The 22,246-nt window shown below is 34.3% G+C and overlaps 2 protein-coding genes across 5 annotated transcripts; one reads left to right on the plus strand and one right to left on the minus strand.

Moving 5' to 3' along the window:
• The first annotated feature begins 2,456 nt into the window (after positions 1-2,456).
• Positions 2,457-11,462, plus strand: LOC128678777 (beta-1,4-glucuronyltransferase 1-like). Of its 2 annotated transcripts, none has more exons than XM_053760568.1 (6): positions 2,457-2,950; positions 3,189-4,519; positions 6,692-6,812; positions 9,262-9,387; positions 9,584-9,776; positions 10,537-11,462. In XM_053760568.1, exons 2-6 carry the CDS (start codon positions 3,435-3,437, stop codon positions 10,665-10,667), a joined length of 1,656 nt encoding a protein of 551 aa, XP_053616543.1. In that variant the 5' UTR covers positions 2,457-2,950; positions 3,189-3,434; the 3' UTR covers positions 10,668-11,462. The 2 variants fall into 2 exon arrangements, with proteins under 2 accessions (XP_053616543.1, XP_053616544.1); XM_053760569.2 differs by lacking the exon at positions 2,457-2,950 and adding an exon at positions 3,007-3,109.
• A 3,681-nt stretch (positions 11,463-15,143) lies between these two features.
• LOC128678805 (uncharacterized) lies at positions 15,144-21,668 on the minus strand. 3 transcript variants are annotated; one of them, XR_008405689.1, is made up of 5 exons: positions 21,424-21,667; positions 20,629-20,802; positions 18,493-18,734; positions 17,970-18,072; positions 15,144-15,265 (listed from the first exon to the last, which is right to left on the minus strand). XR_008405689.1 is itself a non-coding variant. In XM_053760623.1 (5 exons), exons 1-4 carry the CDS (start codon positions 21,529-21,531, stop codon positions 16,116-16,118), a joined length of 591 nt encoding a protein of 196 aa, XP_053616598.1. In that variant the 5' UTR covers positions 21,532-21,668; the 3' UTR covers positions 15,144-15,265; positions 16,111-16,115. The 3 variants fall into 3 exon arrangements, 2 of the variants coding, with proteins under 2 accessions (XP_053616598.1, XP_053616599.1); XM_053760623.1 differs by lacking the exon at positions 17,970-18,072 and adding an exon at positions 16,111-16,182 and having other exon boundaries at positions 21,424-21,668; XM_053760624.1 differs by lacking the exon at positions 17,970-18,072 and having other exon boundaries at positions 21,424-21,659.
• Positions 21,669-22,246: the final 578 nt, after the last annotated feature.

The raw sequence follows: 22,246 nt of genomic DNA on the forward strand, positions 1-22,246 counted from the left end.
TGCCATACCAGTAAATTGGTGAGGTTTTTACCCATGGTTCTACCGCTACGCCTTTTGGTAGGTACTGTAAAAGATGAGAGCATGATATATCTTAAAGGATTATTTTAAAACATTAGTAGGCCTACAAATAGTATTATAATATGAACAAATTAAAGATTAATAATAGGTATCCTTATCTACATACATTACTTTTTGTACTATTTGTAAATATTTACCAATTTACCAGAGGTAGACCTTGGTCGCCTCTCAATAAAGTTGCACATTTTATTCCACTTTTTAGTATTATTATTATAACAAGAGCCCGTATTGGGAGTGAACAAATAAACGATATCATTGTTTAAGGGTAAATTTATACTTGTTTCGGTTTCTATTATAGTTTCCCTATTTGTAAAGGGTACTGCAATCATTGGCTTAACGCTGTCACAAACATGGAGAGTATAGAAATTTAGGTTTCGATGTACAAACATATTAGCCTAAAGCTATTTAGATATATATTTGGTTGTAACACATAAAGAAATAAATGGACCACACTTAACGGCCCATTCTACCCAATGGACAGCACTTAAAGCTAGTATTGTGTATCCGATTAAAACAAATACAGCAACTACCACAAAGTACCCAGATCTGCAAACAAACATATGTGATAACAAGTAAAAATATTTGCCCGTATCCGCTCCAGATATCGGACAGCCGTGGTGACCACTGCGCCATAGAATTCGTCACGTCAAGAACCGCAAGGACACACAGATCTGAAAAATATAGATAAGAAGAGGCGACTTATTTTACTGCCACCTGATGCCACATGGAGCTCTGAATTTTATTCACTCCAGGGTTGACGTCAGACAGGTGATCGATGATAAAATCTAAAGAGAATGAATCAAGCGCTTATTTGATAGATAAAATGTTTAATTGTAAAGTTGAGACAGAAAATAGTTGAGAGAGTGAGAGCTAATTAGTTACATTGGGTATTATTTGGTCTTTTATTAATGTACACCTCTAAGATCATACGGATCTTTTATTAGTTCGGTAAACACGTGAAAGTGGAATGTCACGGGGCAAAACAATTTCGTTTCTTGTCAAGGGACTTTTATTCCGGCTATCGGGAACAGATCACGAAAGTTATTGTACGTGGGATTAGCGTTGATAAGATTATTCTTCTATACTAGCTGCCCAACTTCGCTTCAGTGGAAATTTAGGGATAAAATGTTTTAAACTGAATACTATACAGCATTACGTAGCCAAGAGTTGCCAAACTGAAGGCAATATTGACTTAGACAGGATAGTGCTTCTTAAAATTCTGACAATGACAGGTTGTTAGTTTATGAGTGGAATCTCCAGTTAAGCAAATTTCGCTTGGATGGGTGCCCAACTATGCATTTATAGTTGTTAAAACCTTATTATTTTGTTACGTAATTATGCTATTGTTACGCAATCACTGAATACTAAGTGGAATTAGCATAATTACATCTAAATTCCAAATACTATTATCATTTGCTATCCATAGAAGCTAATACGTTTATGAGGTGTGATATCTAATTTACATGAGTACCTATGTGTGCACGTACACATATAAATTAGATACGTATAGTACTGTATACACAATAATATATCGTGAAAAACAGGAAATGTCTACCCAGAAATGGATGTCTCATCCACAGTCAGCTACCAACAAAACCATGAAAGAAACAAAGTTTAAATTGAGTTTGTGTCATGCGGTTCGTCAGTTCGTCAGCCATTCCGCAGACAAAATTTTTACCTTTTCGTCGATTACGTCGATTTTTCTTTTTGTTCATGTATGCTATCGCGCAGGCCCTTTCTACACCAATGATGCTATCTATATATGTATGAGTACAATAGACAAATAAATAAATTAAAATAAATATTTCAGGTATTTTAATAATGTCTTTTTTATAAAAATGTCATTTTTGATACAAGTTTTTATTGTTGTCAGAGTGATATTAATTTGTGACTAAAATCATGTCCGTGCAATAAAACGTTGAAGAGTACGTCTAGAGCCGTTCCTGAGTGCACCAACCATTAGGTGCTTTAGGTGTAATGCTTATTATCATATAATGCATCGTCATCCAAATTATGTCCACAAAATTTCAGCTCTATCGGTTGAAGATATCTGTTTTAAACTTGTGTTGTAAGAGTATGCAATTGCAAGTTAAATAAAAGTTTGTAAAATAACACCTTTTTTGAAGTCGGATATAAATACATGTTTTGTTTATATTGATTGTGTACAGTCGACTGCAAGTCAAATCGCGCCAATTTTATCAGAGACCATTGCCAACTGTCAAAAATCAAGGAATTAGTAGGTCTCCGTACAGTATATATTAAAACGAAGTACTTACTAAATCCATGTTATTAAATCCATGGCAGAAATATTTTTGTAGGTATGTCAAGGATAGGTAATAATACGCATGCGCATAGCAAGTTTAAACTTGAAAATGAATAGTGAAAAGATTTTAACCTACTCAGTTATTGATCTATAAAGTACCTTATGTTTTGACGAACAATATTTACAAAACAGTCTTTATAAACATCAAACATGTTAAATCTGCATCTGCATTATAACATGTTCAGTAAAATTATTTTCATGCACTGAGGGAATAAACATCAACATGGCGAGAATATTGATTTTTTAGTTCCGGAAAACACCGCAAAGCTTCTAGCGCCACTGTTGTCAAAACAGGATAAAAGGAGGTTATTTTCACCGAAAGGAAATGTGTGTTGTATGTGGTTTACTTGATTTGTGTCATTTGTTATATTCTATATTATAACAGTGTATTATAGTAAATAGCGTGTCAATAAAATCAAAAGCAGGGAAAAAAAATGAGTGGTGTTTATACTTAAACTTCAAGTGTCGTAAAGGATCAAATTTTTTGTGAGGTTATTTATTTGGAGGAATCAAGGACCTTCAATATCTTGATATCATCTATCTGTTTATGTAAGTGAAGCCTTTTACAGATTGAGACAATATAGAAATTATTATTTTCTAATATTCAATTTATACATTATTGTATAGTGCGTACAACAAGCAGGATTTACAACATTAAATTATTGATTGAAACTTTAATTTATTGTAATATGTACCTGCGTAAATGCTGTAAGTAGCTGCTAATAAATTATTTATAAAACATGTCGAATAAAGGTTAATATTATTTGTATTTTCATTTTTGTTGAAGGTAAATCATACAGCCAAGTGAAGACAAAGACTTTGCAATCATTTTGCATAGAAGAAACGGAATGAATATATCTTTGTGTCATGGAACAAACTACAGATTATTGGAAAAAATGTGAATTATAAGTACCAAATTTCAAAATTTAACATTTTTGAATACCCACTCAACCACAAAACCCATCCAAAGTTATAAAGCGCAAAAAAGATAATGAAAAACAATTTATCAACTTAAAAACAATGTCAGTTAAAAATGATGAGATGTTTGAGAATATCCAGAGCTTATTCCTGGAGGACCATGGTGAGGTATTCGACTGCGCTGTATTTCGCTTCGTTCATTGGAATCATGACGTTCATATTTCACCTGTACGCGTTCAAACGAGAACACAAGCCCCATTACAAAGCACATATAGGTGATTTTGACTACAGGCCTGGAATTTTCCTTAAAGGCCGCCAACCCAATGAGAATATCAGCTATTGCAAGTTCAATTATGGCTTGCCTAAAACACTTATTTGGAGAAAAGTCCGTGAGTACAAATCTCCGGAACTAACTCATTACGTCATCTACAATGCTATTATAGGCACAGCGTACGCGAATCACAGTAAATATGACGCCTTAACGTATGCCACACAAGCCACGCCGGAATTCATATATCATGTTGTAGAAATCGCAAAATATTGGGATGGACCGATCAGCCTCGCAGTATTTGTGCCTGATTATGATTTGTATGTAACGATGCAGATAATGAACCAACTCTGTCATTGTTATTCGGCAATGTCCAAAGTTTCACTTCATCTATTTTATCCTACAAAAATACCACCTAAAATTCCATATCATACCGAAACGAGGGCCACCTTATCACCAACAACTACCCCGTCCCGAAGTTCTGTCATACAAACGTTGCAAGAAAAAATTAACAAATATAAGAACTTGAATAAGACAACACGAGCGGAATACATACAGTGGGTTAGACGGGTCAAAATTGAAAGGATGACGATAAATCGCAATAAAGTTTTGAAACCAGTTTCGACACTGCGGTTCATTGATTGCGCAGGTTGGTCTAATGCAGTGGTCACATACAGGCGACAGCATGATCTTATGTATCCCATAAATGTGGGTAGAAACGTTGCTAGAAACGCATCGAAGACGAATTATTTTATAGTGTCTGATATAGAAATGGTACCTAGCGAAGGATTAGCAACGAAATTCCTTAGTATGGTGAACGATCTCATGGGACGTAAGAAGCGAGAAGAGGGCTGTGTGTTCTCTAAGACGATCTTTGTAGTGCCACTGTTTGAAGTGGTGAGAGGGGAGCCGATCCCGCGCGACAAACAGACGTAAGTTGATAAATGGCTCTTTTGATGGATATACACCTACGTATGTTTAGGTTTAATATATTGTTCGCAACCACCTGCTTTCCTTTGCGTGTTTGGGATTACGTTTTCATGATGGACGATTTTGTGAATAGGCTTAGTCTATAAATAAATGTTGGTTACTAAACGTAGTAATAGGTCTTTTTGATCGAGGTACAATGGAAATTCATTAAATGTATTCATACGCTTAGTAATGTCTAATTATTATACTAATTACATTATGTTCTTATACATAAAGACGTTATTCCTTATTCTAGTCAAGCAGGAGCGGCTATGAAATTAGACCAGTATGTGGCCAAGTTAATCATTTAATCGTGTTTTTATTCTCCTCAGAAACATGGTGGTTCTGAACATGAATTACAACATACCTAGTTCCCAAATGATATGAAATACTTTCATATTTATCGTAAAATTTATATTTTCTATTCCTTGCTAAACAATATAATATAAAATGTGTATCAAATTACGATAAAAGCTTTACTTTTCAATACAAATAATCTATGTATCTTGTGGATAATGAACGTTAAATCTCAACCGAAATTACTTTCCGTCACCGTAGATACATTTTATCAAAACGGGCCTTTTCGGAGGCTCGATTTTACGGCTTATTTATAGGTTTTCCGTTTAGAGCACCATTTGGTAAGGCACCGACTCCAATCGCACCTTAACTAACTGTTTCGCGCTTAATATTTTTCAGGTCCGATAGGAGGAATATATTAAAATGCGTGTTAAAGCGCAGAGCACCTCGACCTTAGTAGGTATCATTGATACCATTTAGTTTTAAAGAATAGAAATAAAATATTCTTGTATTAAAGAATTAAAAATTCTAATTCTTTGATACAAGTAGTTTCCATCACCTACTAATCTCGAAGTAATCAGAGAAAACATTTTAATCTACTCCTTGAATCGTACCTCAAACATATTTAAACCGTTTCCGTTTTAAGCACCATTTGTAATCGCATCGCGACGGTTTCGCCTAAAAGACCAGTAAATACTGGTCTTCTAGGCGAAACCGTCGCCTAGAAACGGAATATGTCCTTATGTAGTCGGATCGACAAGGAGCATAGATGGGTTTACGCCCAAAAGCAACTAAAAGATGGGTTTGCGTCGGACTGTTTGGGAAGAAACCGGGCGTAAACCATCTCTGATAAGGAGTAAAGTGTGCCAGATATCTGATTTTATAACTGGTTTGGTCTTTTCCCTAAATAAAGGGTTCATGCCTCGGTTTTATAAACCCGTTCATTATTATCACAGAGATTTATTAAGATTATATCGTCGTATTCGGCATACATTCGGGAAAGTACACTGTATGGACTGAATAGGTAAGCAGTTCAATGAGATAAGTAGACCCGTTCCTCGAAATAAATTTTTTTTATTTCATTTAATTAAATTTAATATTTTCCATATTTATAAAACAAATTAATATTAAAAGAAAACTGAAAATAGACGGAATAAAATCATCTGGTTTTAAAAAGTCCTATATTTCAGAAAAAAATCCATGTGAGAAATACAAAGCTTATTAAATTATCTTAAGTAATAATTTTATTTTTGTGGTGATATCTCTTCTATATAAAGTTCTGTGCTCCTGTATCTCTTAAACACCTCCGCGTCCATCCTCTAGTCTATGCTCAGAGGCTTTGTCTATGTTTTGAAGTCCTTGAATGATATTACTTTCAGTAGGTACCTATCGTTGTAAAATACCATTTACATACAGTGCCGTATTGTATTATACGGACAGTATTTAAAATTTTATTTTATTATCGATTCGGGTTACATTAATACCGCAATCTTGTTTTTACTATTTTTGGCCACTTAGAACTTCGAGACCGAAGTTTGTGCATCGTATATCCGCTCCATGGCTTCGTTCGTGTAGGAAATGTAGCGAATTGATTAAAAATAGTGGCAAGTATTATTTTAAAAAGAAAATCCTATTTTGTGTACTAATTTCATTACTCAATTTTTAAGCAACTAAGGGGTAAGAACAGCCTTGACTACCGATCTGATTGGAAAGGCGACCGGTCGTAAAATCAGCCCGATCTTAAAATTTTTTTATAAGTACATAGTCTACGGAGCTTAAATTGCGATCGGAAACTTACGACGAGAAATTCAATAAAAAAATTTAAATGTTTGCAACAGATTGTCCGCGATGGTGGCGGTGAAGCGAGCCACTTACTTCCATGCCAAGACCTGTCCACATTGTCAGCGGTTTCCCGGTCTCCAGACCTGGTTGACGAGACGGTCGTCTGATAACATAGAGGTCAGTTTAAATAAATTGATCAATTTTTATTTCAGATAGCGCTAAAAATTGCATTTCACGAGTGTTGGGTAGTGGTGGTAGGGTAAACATAGGGGACAATCATTTCATACAGATTTATCTAAGTGTTAGTTATCTGAAAGTGAAGAAACAGGCCCATTATCTTATTTTGTTCCTCGAACATGATCGTAGATGTACCTAGTTAGATGTACATGGTAGATGTACATAGATCTTATCCCACCCAAGCCCTTTTTATAAGCTTTTATTTCATTTTAATGTATGTAAATATGAATGTTCGGGTGGAATCTTGTAACTACATTTTGAAGCAGCTATCTCCAAATGACTGAGCTGGAATTCTGTACAGTTTCGTTTAGTTTCAATGACAAAGCATTATTATAATAAGCATGACTAGATGGTGCACCCAGGAACGGCTTCCGACGTGGAAACTCCTCAACGGTTTAGTGCACGAACATGATTTATTGTCACGCATTGAATGAAATAAGATCTTTCTGACAACAATAAAGCTTGTGTCAAAAATGACATTTTTGTAAAAATTGTTTTGTGTTTTATTATTTTAATCTAGCTTAATATAAGTTAGGCTCAGTTTAATTTTATAATCGCTTCGTGACAAGTTCAAGCGTTAATTTGCGGAGTGGCGTAGTGGCTCCATCGCGGGGTACCTAATTACTTTGCGACCTCTCTTTGATACCACTGGCTCGACTTTAAAGGACTACAAGTTGGATTTTGGTTAATATTCGGTAAAGTTTATATTTATCAATGTATACTTAAAGTATTATGTAATTAGTTTCCGTTCCAAAGTTTCGTCATATGTTCATTCGTCAACAAATAAATATTTAAAAAAAATGTTTATCTACGACATGAGCTGAAAAAATTCAACAGAGAAACAAATGTATTTTTAAAGCTAAATTTTTCGTATTACCTTTTTTTATGCGACATTTGAGTAGCATCTGCAGTTTGACATAGATATAGAACACCTTCTCTTTTATGTTCTCGTGTGAAACCGCTAAATATTTCCATTGATAGATTTGTATAGCCCTCAGAAAGCAAACCTAATGGAACTGACATTGCCGCGGACAAATGTGCTTCGTGTGTTACGAGTTCCAACACAATACATTTCTTCGGAGGTGACACTTTACAATTGGACGCGTGGGAGCATTTTCTATTGGAATCCCGTTCAAAGGACACGGCACAAATGTGCTGTAAAGTAGAAATAGAATGAGGGAAACGATGCTTGTAAATAATTCAGTTAAATTTATTTGGATAAAAAAATATTTCAAACTCCTTTGAAATGTTTTTTTAGTAACTAATTAAGTAATCGTTGTTCTTTTGTTTTACATATAAATTTGTTAGTATTGGCTATAATCAGAGTATCTGGTGAATAGAGTTTACCTTTTGTAGTGCATATTTTGTATGTATTGATTTTGTTTTGAATGAATTTAAAATTAATAGAATCGAAAATATGCCAAGTATTTTTCTTGTCCTTTGTATTGTTCCACATTAAGTGGGCTCGGCTCTCCTAAATTATTGGCGCGAAGACAGTTGTCGAGTCGGGTAATTTTTTTTTGCTTGCCACCATGGGGAAACTTATCCAAGATTTCTTATACTTGTCCACCACCGAGGCTTTTTCACGTCATGATTCTCATATCAACGTTTAATGTGACCGGAGTTCTTGAACGATTTTCAGTCATGGTACCTACAACAAATGCCTACAAAAATGTTTGAAAAGTGTTATGGAGTTTATTTTATTTGGAACATAGGCTTGTTGGGATTTCTTTATGCAAATTTCGGGTGTTTTTAAATAGGCATGAGGTTACTCCTTTATGGTAATATGAGATTTCAAGATCATTTATTATTTAAGAATATATTAGACCGTTATTCAGCTTCGTATAAAACTTAAGTAGAATTACCTAACACTTTGGGATTTTTCATGTAAAAGGTTAATATTATTATTTATTTCATGTTCCACTTCAGGTAACCTCTAGTATAAGAATTTATCTTGTAAAAATAGGTATTTTGATTTTTTATTACAAGTACTTGTATAGGATAGAATAAATACATAGTATTCTACAGGCATTATGCCGTGGTTTACTCTATTCACTTACAAAATTTCATCGGAATCAGGTACATATATTGCGCGAAGTCATTTATTCAAACCTCTTAGTTTCTCTCTCTTCACATGCTCCGCGGCGAGGATGTCAGGGCTCAAAATAAAAAACCTAATCTTTTGAAGGTTAATCTAACCGGTTGTCAGCTTGTGGTAAACCCTGCTTGGAAATTATATTATTGTCAGATAGCTGCTAAGGTTGTATCACATAGTCGCTTTGTACGACATCCACGGGAGAATAGGTGAAGTCCTATTATAGGGCGAAACCACACGCCAACAATTCAAGCCTCTTCTACAGAATATTACTGATTGAGCGTTTTGTTCTAGCCAATGATGATAGCTCACAGGGAGTTCCCCTACCACCGATGGGAGCCCCTTTACATCGGCACGCAGAAGGAACCCTGGTACAATGAAATGCTGGTCTGGGAGGGACTGCAAGACAAAATGACGCAGGTAAGTTTTTCAGTTAGATACTAATGGCCACATAATGGTCTCACATTATACAAGTAGCCATAATATTTTTCAGATTTTTTCGAGTCAGAGAAATAGTATAATATAACAGAGTACAATATAAATAATTGTAGAAAACAGCAATTTCAGACAAAACAAAAAGCTAGGTATGTACATTTTTAAATTTATTTTCGTCCAGATGCTGGAGTTATGCCTTCAAGATTATCGTCTGATAATCCTGGATGGGGGCTTCCTGTGCCACTCCGCGACACCCATCAGACGCCGGAGAAACGCAGTCGCTATGAAAAACAACAACCAATGGTACCGGAGGGTTTTGGCTGGACTGAAGATAAAATACCCTGACAAACCGGCGTGTAGACTTTTTTGGGGGAGTTAGTATACATTTTTGTTATGTACATTGTACAATATAAATAAAGATCAAAATATCATTGTAGATAACATTAATTTAATGTAATCTAGTAATTAGTATATATTTATGTAGATTTCAAAGTTCAATCTAAAAGGTTCGTACTACAGCTTGTGTCTGAGAGTTGACATGACTATCTGGCCCCACTATCGCATAAATAATTGCAGAGATTGTCCATGGCTTCGCTCTTTTTTCATCCATTTCGCGAGCTGAGGTGTATTGCTCAGTTTCGAGAACTTCGCCCCAAAATTTTAAACATGTATTTGGTATAATGTTACATACATTATACCGATTGCGATACTGGCATTTTTGTCATCATTTTAACCAAAAGAAGCTGTAAGCGGTTATCCATGTATTTGGTATGTTAAAAATAAAATAAAGTCTATGTTTTATCGCTGCTCTGCGTTAGGTCGTACGTTAAAAATAATATTATTTTTACTGGACCTTGTTAACTGCATTATACTATGTGCTATATAATTTAGAAATCTATGCCAGATTCGTCTTTTCCCGTCTCATACATCAATTTATTGTAAAACTGTAATTTGTCTTTTACCACCGCAATATAATGATGTCATTCCTTATAGAAGATAATATCAATTAGGTATACAATTTGTAATTTATCATTAAATAAATAGCATTTTAGTAATAATAGGAAATAATTATTTTAATTGGCTATGTTTTATGAAGTTTTTATTAGTCAACAAGTATTTTTTTTTGCCTAACAGTATTTCCCGGGAAACGAAAAAAAAAACAAACAACCGGCACAGAAAATAAAAAAATGGTCAATGCTACGAACACACCCGCAGGAACTGCACGACACGAAGGCACGGCACAAATCGCACACAGTCGTGGATGAGTAGTAGTTAGCATTTATTGATTTTATAATTTTATCTCTCATCTTCGCGTGTTCCATGAAGCCCAGGGTTCAGCGTAGGTACCTAAGAATTTTATCAGTACAGTTAATAATTTCATTTGTTTTAATAGATCTTTGAATAATTCAACCGTCGCAATAACAAATATTTTTTAAAATTTAAATTATTATGGTATTATTGCTTTTCATCTTCCTGGCGGTCGCTACTGTTGAATAAAATGACTTGTCTAATTGACTTTTAAAAGTATTGTAACTCCATCCAATCACGGCACATTGACATTAACAAACCGAGTTTATACCGTAAACATGCTAGCATTGTGTTGTGTATTAGTGTTACACAAGTTTAAACTTGTAAAAAACCAAACACAACGGCCTGTCTTTCGGATTTACCTACTTGAGCTTGATAGACTTGATTGAAAGTTCTTCTGATTAAATTCAGATGGTCCAAAATCAGATAGGGATACAAAAAATGGATATGGAGAAGAAGAGCCAGGGATGAGAATCTAGACAGATAGTGATAGCTTATATAGAACTAAATTGTATTATAGAGACTATTTCGTATTTATATAAACCGCTTACGTTTTAGGCGGCTGACGCGACGCCAGATTTTAATATATGAAAGTGAAGCAGAGATATAAAAATGGTTTATTACTTATTATGTATAATTTATTAGCTATATATTTGTGTTTTTATGATGTATTTTGCTGTTAATGATACACTGTGCAGTTGATAAACTTGTGGTGTTTTGTTGCTGTACTTAATAAAAATGCATGTTTTTAATTGAATTTATTTATTGTAGTTTAGTAATATTATTAAATTACAGCAAATATTTATCTCTTAATTTTTACAGACTTTTATAATGTTAATAAAAGAAACATTTATCAATTTACATTAAAAGTATTATTATAATATAATAATTAATAATTTTTGGATCACATAATATTTAAAGTAAATTCAGTATAAGAAAGTTCCTAACTTACATTTATTAGTGCTTAAGTAAGTAAATTCACTACAGAGTACACTAACTTAGTTTCTACTTTGATTAGTGGAAAGTCGTCTGTAGAAACGCAATTAGAACAGTCGGGAAACGTATTAGCTACATTAGAACGACACTGTAAATAGATTAGAGTACAGTTACTTGCAATAATAATACCGCATTGTATCATAAAGATACAATTTAAAAGTCCTTTTGACACTTTTTGTTGTTGAGTCTTCACTCTTCCGTCCGTATACTTCTATCGGTCAGTTTTACTAGTAGGATCAAACGGAGAAAACAATCAATTTAGTCCTACTGTTGTAAGCTTGCGTTCACCGATGCGTCAACCTGAACTGCTGGGGAAAAATCGAGATAAGTAATATGAGAGAGAGAAAGACAATTAGTAGCTTTGGAACAAAAAATGCAACGAAAATCCATCTCCTTACCTTTTGACCAAAATATATTTTACTAGATTACCAAAATATCGAGGACGGTTGCTGCTTCATCATTGTTATATCAATGAAAATTATTCCTGTATCTCTGTGTTAGTTACCCATGTAAAAATATTTTAAACATGTAAATACATGGTATGATTGATACAGGAATTACTTTAATGATTTAATAATATGTAGTTAGTTCTGAAATATTAATCTACATTCTAAGAACATCTACTTTCTAAGCTTTCGGGATATCCAAAGTACTACATCTATCATCCTAAACACGTAGTACTTAAGTATTACTGTTTAATTAACAGTACTATTATACTGTTAATTAAACAGTTTGGGATAAATGTATAAATAAAGTAATATTCAGCTCAGAGTTGAATTTTATTTTTTTACAGCCTTTACATCAATGAATAAAGTATATTTTTTCACTTTTTCCTTTTGACATTATGAACTCAATTCTCTTAAATAATGCATGTAAGGTTGACTATAAAATGTATATTAAGTATATCCTCCACGTCGTGGTTATTGAGTGAAATGTAACACATACGAGTACACGACGAGTCAGATTGGTTTTACAAACTCATATGGCACAATTAGGATTAGAACCTGGGTCCTTTTTAATCGTGATAGTCATTTAATCGTCATAGTGAGTGTCAGGTGACAGGATTGTTTCTGTCAACTGGAGTTCAAGTAACTAAACACTGTTTTTGTATTTTTCGGAAATAATAAAAAAGAATCCAAAAAATAATTCACTAGAGTTTTTATTTACAATCGTCTAAAAATATACATCAAATAGTAATTTGTAAATAAAATATTGGCAGTCATCAATCAACTGCAAATAATGTACTATTAAAAGGAGCGGAGCTTAGTAAACAGTCTTCCAAGTGAAGAGGTAAATAGAGGGGTTGTCATGGAGTTATTTTTGTGTTCAGGTGCTACAATCAGGGGTGAATCTAATATTTTATCTCAACTAATATTCTAAATGCAAAAGTGAGGTTGTATATATTCGTTTAGTACTTCTTTAGGCTTTATCTTTTCAACTCATATTTGTCACATGCTCGTGATACAGAGGAGTGGATAAAGGATACCTTTTATAAGTACTGTTCCTGAGGGAAATACACGTAGACGAAGCTGCGAGCAAGAGCTATAAATTATATAAATGCGATAGTTTTGATGTCTATGCAGTGTATATCTATTTATTAAGAAATTAGCTGTTGCCTGCGGTTCCGACTTTGATGAAATTTGGCACAGAAATATAAAATGTGTCGTTCTAAGGGAAAATGTAGCTTATGGAGGGAAATTGCTTAAAATGTTTTACTTGCTCATTTTTATTAAAAATGGCCAAAATATATTCACACTGCCCTCCAGAAAATGTTTTTGAAATAGAACAGTTCTATTTGTTTTATTGTATGCTATTTTCTTTAATTTTTGGGTATACCTATAAATAAACAAGGAAATACCTTTACAAATAAATACCTTTATTTGGAATGTCACAAATATACCTTAAGGAGTTACTTAAGTTATCTTTTAATTAACGTGGACGTAGTCGCGGACGGAGCGCTCTAATATTCTCAAGTTGGTAGCCCTGAGAATCTAGAAGTTTCGGTAGTGGGTGTTACTTTCGATCAATTTATATTAGAAGCGAAGGTTTCGCCTTCAAATAAAAATGAAACGCCATCTTGTTTTCTGAAAGTTTAATTGATTTAACACCTGCTGAATATTATCAGAAAAAGTTGTTTGATTTGCAAATATTTGGTAAGTACTTAAATTTAATTGATGAAATTATAATAAATAAATCAACTTTTATATGTCAAATGTGTAACGGGTGGCCTATAATTTACTGAATAAATGAGATTTTATTTTTATTTCACTATTCAATAGCTAAAAAGTTAAAATTTTACCAATGTTTTTCATAAAATCCAATTACAGATATCCAATATCTGAAATGGGATCTTATGAAAACCATTGGCACCCAACTAATCAGGTTATAATATTCTGATAGATAATAGTAATTAAGATTTAATTCGACTCTCCCGCATTCTGTTAAACTGAAAAAAAAACATTTAACTAAACCATATCTCGAAGTGTATTAGTAGATATTAGATAAATATAATGGTAGTTTAGATATATCCAGTTAAGTTGTTAGCAAATAGGATCTATCATCCTATATTTCTCTGTTTACTTGGAACAAACCAGGGCCGGCAAATACAATAACTGAAATCAAATGGCTGCCCGGGTCCGACTCAGCGGGATAAATACCGTAGGAATTTGTTTTTATGTGGCTTTATTTACATAACATGTAAAAGTCATTATAGCCATTTTAATGTATAAAATGTTGAGGTACTAGTCGTCCCTATCCATAACTATTAGATAAGCAGAATGGGACATGAATCGACACACGGGCTCAATGAAGATTGGTGGATTTTAAAGACTAGACATACAGTCGGGACCAATGGGTCAAGAAATAATTTTTTTTGGTCACCCATAGCCAATGCGAAAGTGGATTAACCGCCAATTCACTATCGTACATCGAGCTTGTAAGCGTCTGTGTACAATCTGTCTTTAAAGTGTAGAAAATACAAGAGGGTGGCTTCCTCTTGGCCGGCAACACTGGATGTTTATCAACCGAACCATTAGATTTGTTATGGCAATGACCAAATCCATGTAAGTAGTTCGTTAAAATTAAGTTCTCTGCACTTTATTGATAATCTTCAAAAGTTTGGTTCATTTTGATTTGCAATCGACAGCTAACAAATCGAAGGCCTCAATGCTACATTACATTATCAGTTGTCATTGTCACCCAGGCTGTCTAAATAGGAGTGTACCTTCATTACAATATTACAGCTTGCCGAGCGACGGTGAGAAGGGTCTCGTTTCCGGGAGACAAGTATCTTGTTCTCCACTGGATTAGATTTGGATTTGCACTAAGTGCTAGAACCACTTGGCTTTTGGGATTCCTTACATTGTCATTCTTCCTTACATAAATTTGAAATTGTCATTCCATCTTGGAAAATATAATAGAAATAAAGTAATACAGTCTTTGGTAATAAAGTAATTTTAATAACAGTCATACGAAAACATACAAAATTGTAAAATACGCGCAGATGTTGCAATGGCGGACGACGCTTCAGTAGTGTAACGGTCTCACTTCCTGCGGCAAGCTGGAACAATAAAAAAACACTATTATTATAAGTATATCGTGGTACGAATAATATTCGTTTATATGAAGAAATAGTCGATAATGTTATATGACTATTCGAATTGCCTATGCGTGATTTTCTCGGCCTTTATTGCAACGAAAACATTAATGTTGAGAAATTCTTTGAAGTACTTAAATAGTTAAGGAAGCATCTGAATACCGCCACATTTAATTTCTGTTCTTTGTTCTTCATTTGACTTTAAAATTTTCTACATTAATTAAAATTCTCTAAATTAAAACTCTTTCGCTCTAGCCACTGAAATTGGTTTTATATCATTACATTATCTAAGTTTTGAAAATAATAAGGAGATGAAAAAGTTCTGAAATCGAGCGGGAATTGAGCCCACGCCCCTGTCTATCCTATAAGTAATACTATCAATTTCTAAGGATAACTTCCTTAACAGGTGATATCAGGAAACCAGTGCTTTGCTCATCTCTGCTGTGAGCAAAGATTTTTCAATGAGCTTATCATCATTTTGAGTTGTTGCAGCACACTCAAGCTTATTTGTTAGTTATAATATAGTGTTACCATTTACGTTATTTATGAGCATGTGTGTGTCTTAGTTACTCAAATAAAGTATTATTATATTCTAAATATGTACAAATCTGATTGTTTTACATTTCCGTTTGGCGGAGAATTGGCCTAAACGTTGTTTTATTTGCAAATTTTCACATAGCGAATTGTGTTGTGTCTGAAAAAGTTTGGAGCCCCAGGACAGGGTATAAAGTAAAGACAGAGTGTCGTAAATATAGTTTGAGAATATGCTTTGTGAAACAAATTTCGTTAACTTGTAATTAGAGTCCTACCTATGTTAGTTTTGCAGGACATTGGAGGTTGTCATACTAGAAGGCTTAAACTCAGCATTGGGCAGAAAAGGGCTGAAATGATGATGCAGATGATCAATTTCATCGGTAATGTTGATTTTTTTTCTATTTATAACTGTGGAATATTCATTGAACTACATTGAAAAGTGTATAAAATTATAATTGCAAATTGTAGCTCTTATACCAATTATGATAAGAGTTTCTTATGAAGTTTTTTAGTTAGTATATTCCCATTGTTTCTTTTAACTATTGTTTTTTCATAGTGAAACTACGTCATTTAGGTTGAGTTTGCATCGTTAGTGGTTCATATGAAACCAAATAGTATCGCCTGCACCAAATCGTGTACATTACACGATTTGGTTAATAAGAAATAAATATGTGAATTAAAATTTCAGGCGTCAAAATTTTAATTCACGTCTTCACTTTTTTACTTATCCAGAGTTTGAATTAGTTCAGATTAGTGACAAGCAGTGGTGTCACAGACAGATCCTTCTGAATTATATTTCGACGGCGCTCTGCGTTAAAACAAGAATTCTTCTAACTTTATTATTAGAAATTAAAAATATGTGTAAGTATGATGTACTATTTTTACTAAAATCTGAAAACTGGTTGGCATTAGTTACTTGCACGTCATTTATTTTTATACATCTTTTGCGAAAATAAACATTAGCATAGATATATGGATAAAATGAAAAGTATCTAAAAATAAATAAAGAGCACATCATTGCCGATAGTTTCAAGGAAAAAGGTAAAATTAGAAATCCTTTTAATTATGCTTACACAGAAGCAATTATAATTGCTTCTGTGTAACGAACGACTGAAAATAAAACTTTTTCACTAAAGTTCCTGGAATATAAAGCAGGAAAACACTATATTTATCATTCAGAAGTCGTAGAGTTGCGTTGAGTTAGTAATTAGTTTCTAGTTAACGATTCTGATTTGTTGACATTCTTTTTTACTGTGAAATCGTTATAGAAAATTTATTTATCTTCCCTTCATAGTTATTTCCTTTCATAACGATTAATTTTTCTATCTCTATCTTCTGAGCTTTGCTCGGTTTCTTTCGCAGCCATAATATACGGCGTGGCCCATGCAGGGTCTGCTTTTCTAATTTTTTCCCCACTTCATACGGTCTTTGTATTCGTATGTATAACTCCCATCTTGTGATATACGGATTGATAACATATTTATTTCACCAATCGATCAGATCAATCAAATATATGATTGTGATTGATTGGAGCAACGAGTTGGTTAATAACGAATGTAGTAAACTACATTACAGTAAAAAGTTTGTTTAAATGTACACATTGAAAGACCTCTATCAATTTATTTATATTGAAGATTAGATTCATGGCTTAATAACTAATCTTACATATGTATTTGTCATACAAATTTTTGCTCAATAGATAAGTAAATTAATCAACAATATTGATGTGAATATCGTTTGTATTTTCATTCATCAAATAACTAGGTTATTGTGGATAAAGATTTATTTATATACAATCAAATGGGGAATCGCATTTATCATTAAAAATACATTAGGTTATTGCCTAGTTTACTTTTTTGTGTCAACTGATTTGATAAAATTTTCCAGAGTTGAACTTTTTGTGTTATTTCTCAGGTCATGGTGAATCAAAACAATATATTTTTCAAGTTTATCAATTTGACCAGATGCATGGTGGTCGGGTTTTCGTGTGGCCTCTAATAACCCAACTTCTTAAACGGAACTTGTAGATAAATATTGATCTACTGAGTACACACCAGCACTGGTATATTATTAAAATCAATAACTGTCAAACGCACCTGGTTATGAGGAAAAGGACTTATTACTTAAGGCTTACCTAGGTCATCTTTCTCTCAGTGTTCTTGTCTATGTCAATGCAAAGTCCAGTATGTTTTTAGGGATATATTGGAAGTTGAGTAGCATCGGCTTGTAACATCACGCTATAATAAAGAGTACTACGTTACTGTTGCATGGGTATACGAGCCGCGACCCTTCGCACGCGGCTTAGCCTGGATGAGATGGAAAAACATCCTCTCCGCAACTTAATCAGCTATCTCAAGCGGGAACATAAACTCCAGCATGTTTTTCAGTCTTCCCGATTGTTGTATTTTAAAAAAAGAGGACTTACTTAGCCTGGATGAGGTGGAAAAGCATTTTACTCACGGCTTCCTCAGCTATCTCGAGCGAGATCGCAAATTCCAGAATGCTTTCGTTGAAGCAGTCGTTGTAGGTGGACGCCACTTATCAGCGGTCGGACATGCTTTTCATGTTATCCATACATAGCCGGGAGATACTAGTGCACACCTCGCAGAAGCTCTTCCCGATTTTTTAAATTGACTAATAGGAAAAAGCGGACTTACTTAGCCTGGATGAGGTGGAAGGGCATCTTTCTCACGGCTTCCTCAGCTATCTCGAGCGGGAACGCAAACTCCAGCATATTTTCGTTCAAGCAGTCGTTGTAGGTGGACGCGAGCTGGCAGCGGTCGGACATGCCCTCGATACTGTCCAGGCAAAGTCGGGAGATGCTGCTCAGCTTACGGACTACGCGGGAGTTCTTCCCGTTGACCAGACTCGCCAGGTGGACTAGTAGCTCGCGGTTTACCTGGAATAAGGGAATGTTGTTATGGTTTCATTAATTACTAGCTGATGCTCGCAGCTCCACCGCGGTAATCTATGTTGGCCCTTAGGGTAGTTAACTATGTCTATTACAAAAAATATCAAAATCAACCCAGCAGTTTACCCATGAGATATTAGTATGTATATGAATTGAAAATGCATTGTTTGCTCCATAAATTTTGTATTAATTAGCTTTAATGTATGTTATATGGTTTGCTCTGTTTATAGAAAGGACGTTGTTATTCTTGTTATTGGCTTATAGGATATATAGGTGTATGCTTTATTTTTATTTCGATATATAATTTTGGTGGCCTCGTATTCATGCTGCCTTGCCTGTTTGACACACAATTTATTTGTAAATTTATAAAGCTCTGTGTGTAAACTGATTTTTCTCTTATAACTGGAATGATATCAAGAAAGTTTTCCTTTTTTTTCTACCAGAAATGTATTCATTTATATTGCTTTAAGACACCGAAAATGTACCGATTTGTGTATTTTATCTCTGGGCTTAATATTCTGGAGCTCCACTACGTGACGAAAATTATGTATGTCTTTCCAATAATTCCAAGCTACACATATAGTATAGTATATATAATATAGTATATATAATATAGTATATATTACTATTATATTAGACTTTTATATTATATTAGACTTTTTCCCACCCACACAAACCCCGTATTTATTTGAATTCGAGACACGGACCACTTGAATGCTAAGAACTAAAATATTTCCCTCCCATTTATCTAAAAGCTTCTTATTATGCATAGCAGTGTTCTTCAATCTACAATAGCGGGATATAATTGGACAGTTGAGTTTGCATTAGAATGCAATGCTGCATCTACGGATATCTGAGGTTGAGACCCACTAATGCATGTATATTGGGTTTATGCATTGTCAACACAAGGTCTGTACACAGTACTACTACCTTTTAAAAGTGTTGAACTTGAAATTTCGTAAAGAATATTATACGCAAGGTATAGTATTTTACTCAATTTATTTATATGTATACAGGTATTTTGTTTTGTTACGTTACGTTCCTGTATACTTTTTATTTTTACCACGAAGAGTTGCGAATTATTTGTTATTAATATTAAAACCGTTGTTGTGGCCTAATTTTCTTAGTCTCGAGTCAAGTCCAAAACAAAACTCATATCCTCCACGAATATCCTAAATCATTATTATCATTTGGGAAATACGAGTTTTATCTAGGCATAGTTGTGGTTTCTATTTTATCAGGGTTTTCTGTCAGAAAAATACTAGGCTCCGTAATCTCAGCTCCCTGCGGACAACTGAGCTATCACGAATTGGATTATTTTGCCACATTCCGAATAAGACTATATTCACATTTGACATTTCTTTTATTTTACTGAAAATGTCAAGACGCGAGTATTTTTTTCTTTTTGTTGATCTATGGCAAAGACTGACAAAAAGAAGATCTTATGCATGCCGTAGATATATATGACAGTTGCTTTTTCACGTAATTTTTTTATTTATTCCAAATAATGTTTGATTGTGTATAAGACTGAAAATAAGTCTTTAACCTCACACATACTCGTATGTCCTTTATATAAGTTTAGGAGATTTGTAGTGTTACCTTCCCGTGGTTGATGACGTCATTCTGCTCCAGTATGTAAGCTCCGAAGGTTTCGACTAAGATACAGGCGAGGAGTAAGAGAATGATACAGTTTTTGATAATTAAACAATTCTGTAAATCTGGTTGAAGTCTAGGAGATCCATAGTGTTACCTTCGCGTGGGTGATGACGTCATTCAGCTCCAGCATGCAAACTGCGAAGCACTGTCACGGGTGAGGATTTGGTTAAGTACAACCCTTGCATTTCTGGGCGACAATATTAGTCTAGAAAATCTAATGTTTTACCTTCCCGTGGGTGATGACGTCACTCTGCTCCAGCATGCAAGCCGCGAAGCACTGTCCCGACCTTGACACGGGCGAGGAGTTGGTGAAGTATGCCCTCACGTCTTTTGGAGTCGCTCGCACTCTGATGACGCACGACTGCGCCATTCTGACTAGCGCGTCTAAATGACCCTGCACCTGTTATTTTAATAAAAAATATTATGTTTGAAGGTCTATTCTACAGGTGAAGTAACAATGAAATACGTCTCGTCCTATCGTCTTATTTTCGCTTTTAAGTAAGGTAAATATAAATAATGCTTTATTTCATTCCAAAGGTTGTTTATTTTTTCTTATAGTACAAAATAACAATGTCCCTAGTGAAAATAACTACTTACATATGTCTTACTCATCAAATTCGCTTTGATCATTCTTAGCAAAGCTTGGAATTAAATAGTGTCAATTTATCTTACCGGCAATGCCAATAGCAAACATATTATCATTTTTTTTTTAATGTTCATATTTTATTTTGATGAAATTGGAAACTCAAATAACTGTAGTATTAAATAAGATTGTTTTAGGAAAATAGGAAAACGGGAACAATGTTATGTACTTATGTAATTTTGCATATAGGGAACTAGTTAGATTTCAAACATACCCGTACTTATGTCACGTATATATTTTGCTTGACCGCTCATTCTTATTAAATATAATTATACATAAAATATAATTACTTTATTTATTAGATAGTAGGACCGACTTGAAGAAGAAGAAGGATTAAATTGAGGTGCAAATTAAGTTTAACTTTATACATATATTTACCTTGGGATCTGTAAAGTCGACCATAGTGCCCGCAGACGAGTGGCCATGCCCCAATCCATGAACACAGGTGAAATAAATTGAAAATACTTTAATCACGGAATAAATCATTTTATTAATAAAAACTTCCCACACTTGGCGAATATTTAGAACTAACCAACTATTTCTGCGCTCGGATCACAAGTTATGCGTTCGATAATCTCAATGCAATATTGTGCATTGTGAAATGCAGCTGCACTTATAAAAGTACGCAAAAAAGGACGATTAAAAAAATATTTCTTTTGTTACGTGGTTTGTTCAATGGAAATTGTTGAAGGCGTAACTTTGATAAGACAACGTGGTATTCGACTTTGTGTTACTTTTATAAAGAACAAGTGGCCCGTCCCCGGCTTTGCTCGGTTAAAACCATAATAAATTATATATCTTATAACCATATAAGCTTCCTCACGAATCACATTCATCATCATTTCAGCCTCTTTGTGCCCACTGCTGAGCATAGCCCTCTCTTCGCATACGCCACCCGCCTCTGTCCTGTGCCTCTCTCATCCATGTACAACCTGCGACTTTTATTATGTCGTCCGCCCATCTCATCGCACGTCGCCCGACACCTCTCTCGCCGGCACCATTCAGTCAGCACTTTACTCCACCTGCCATCACGCCGACGTGCCAGGTGTCCTGCCCAGTTCCACTTCAGGTTCATGACCGCGTCTCCCGCGTCTAGTACTTTGGTACGCTGTCGGATCACGGTGTTTGGAACACATTATCTATTTTAAAAACCCGCATCAAAATTTGCTGTGTAGTTTTAAAGATCTAAGGTTACATAAGA

Source organism: Plodia interpunctella, chromosome 20, assembly GCF_027563975.2.
Source record: "Plodia interpunctella isolate USDA-ARS_2022_Savannah chromosome 20, ilPloInte3.2, whole genome shotgun sequence".
Taxonomy (NCBI): Eukaryota; Metazoa; Arthropoda; class Insecta; order Lepidoptera; family Pyralidae; genus Plodia; species Plodia interpunctella.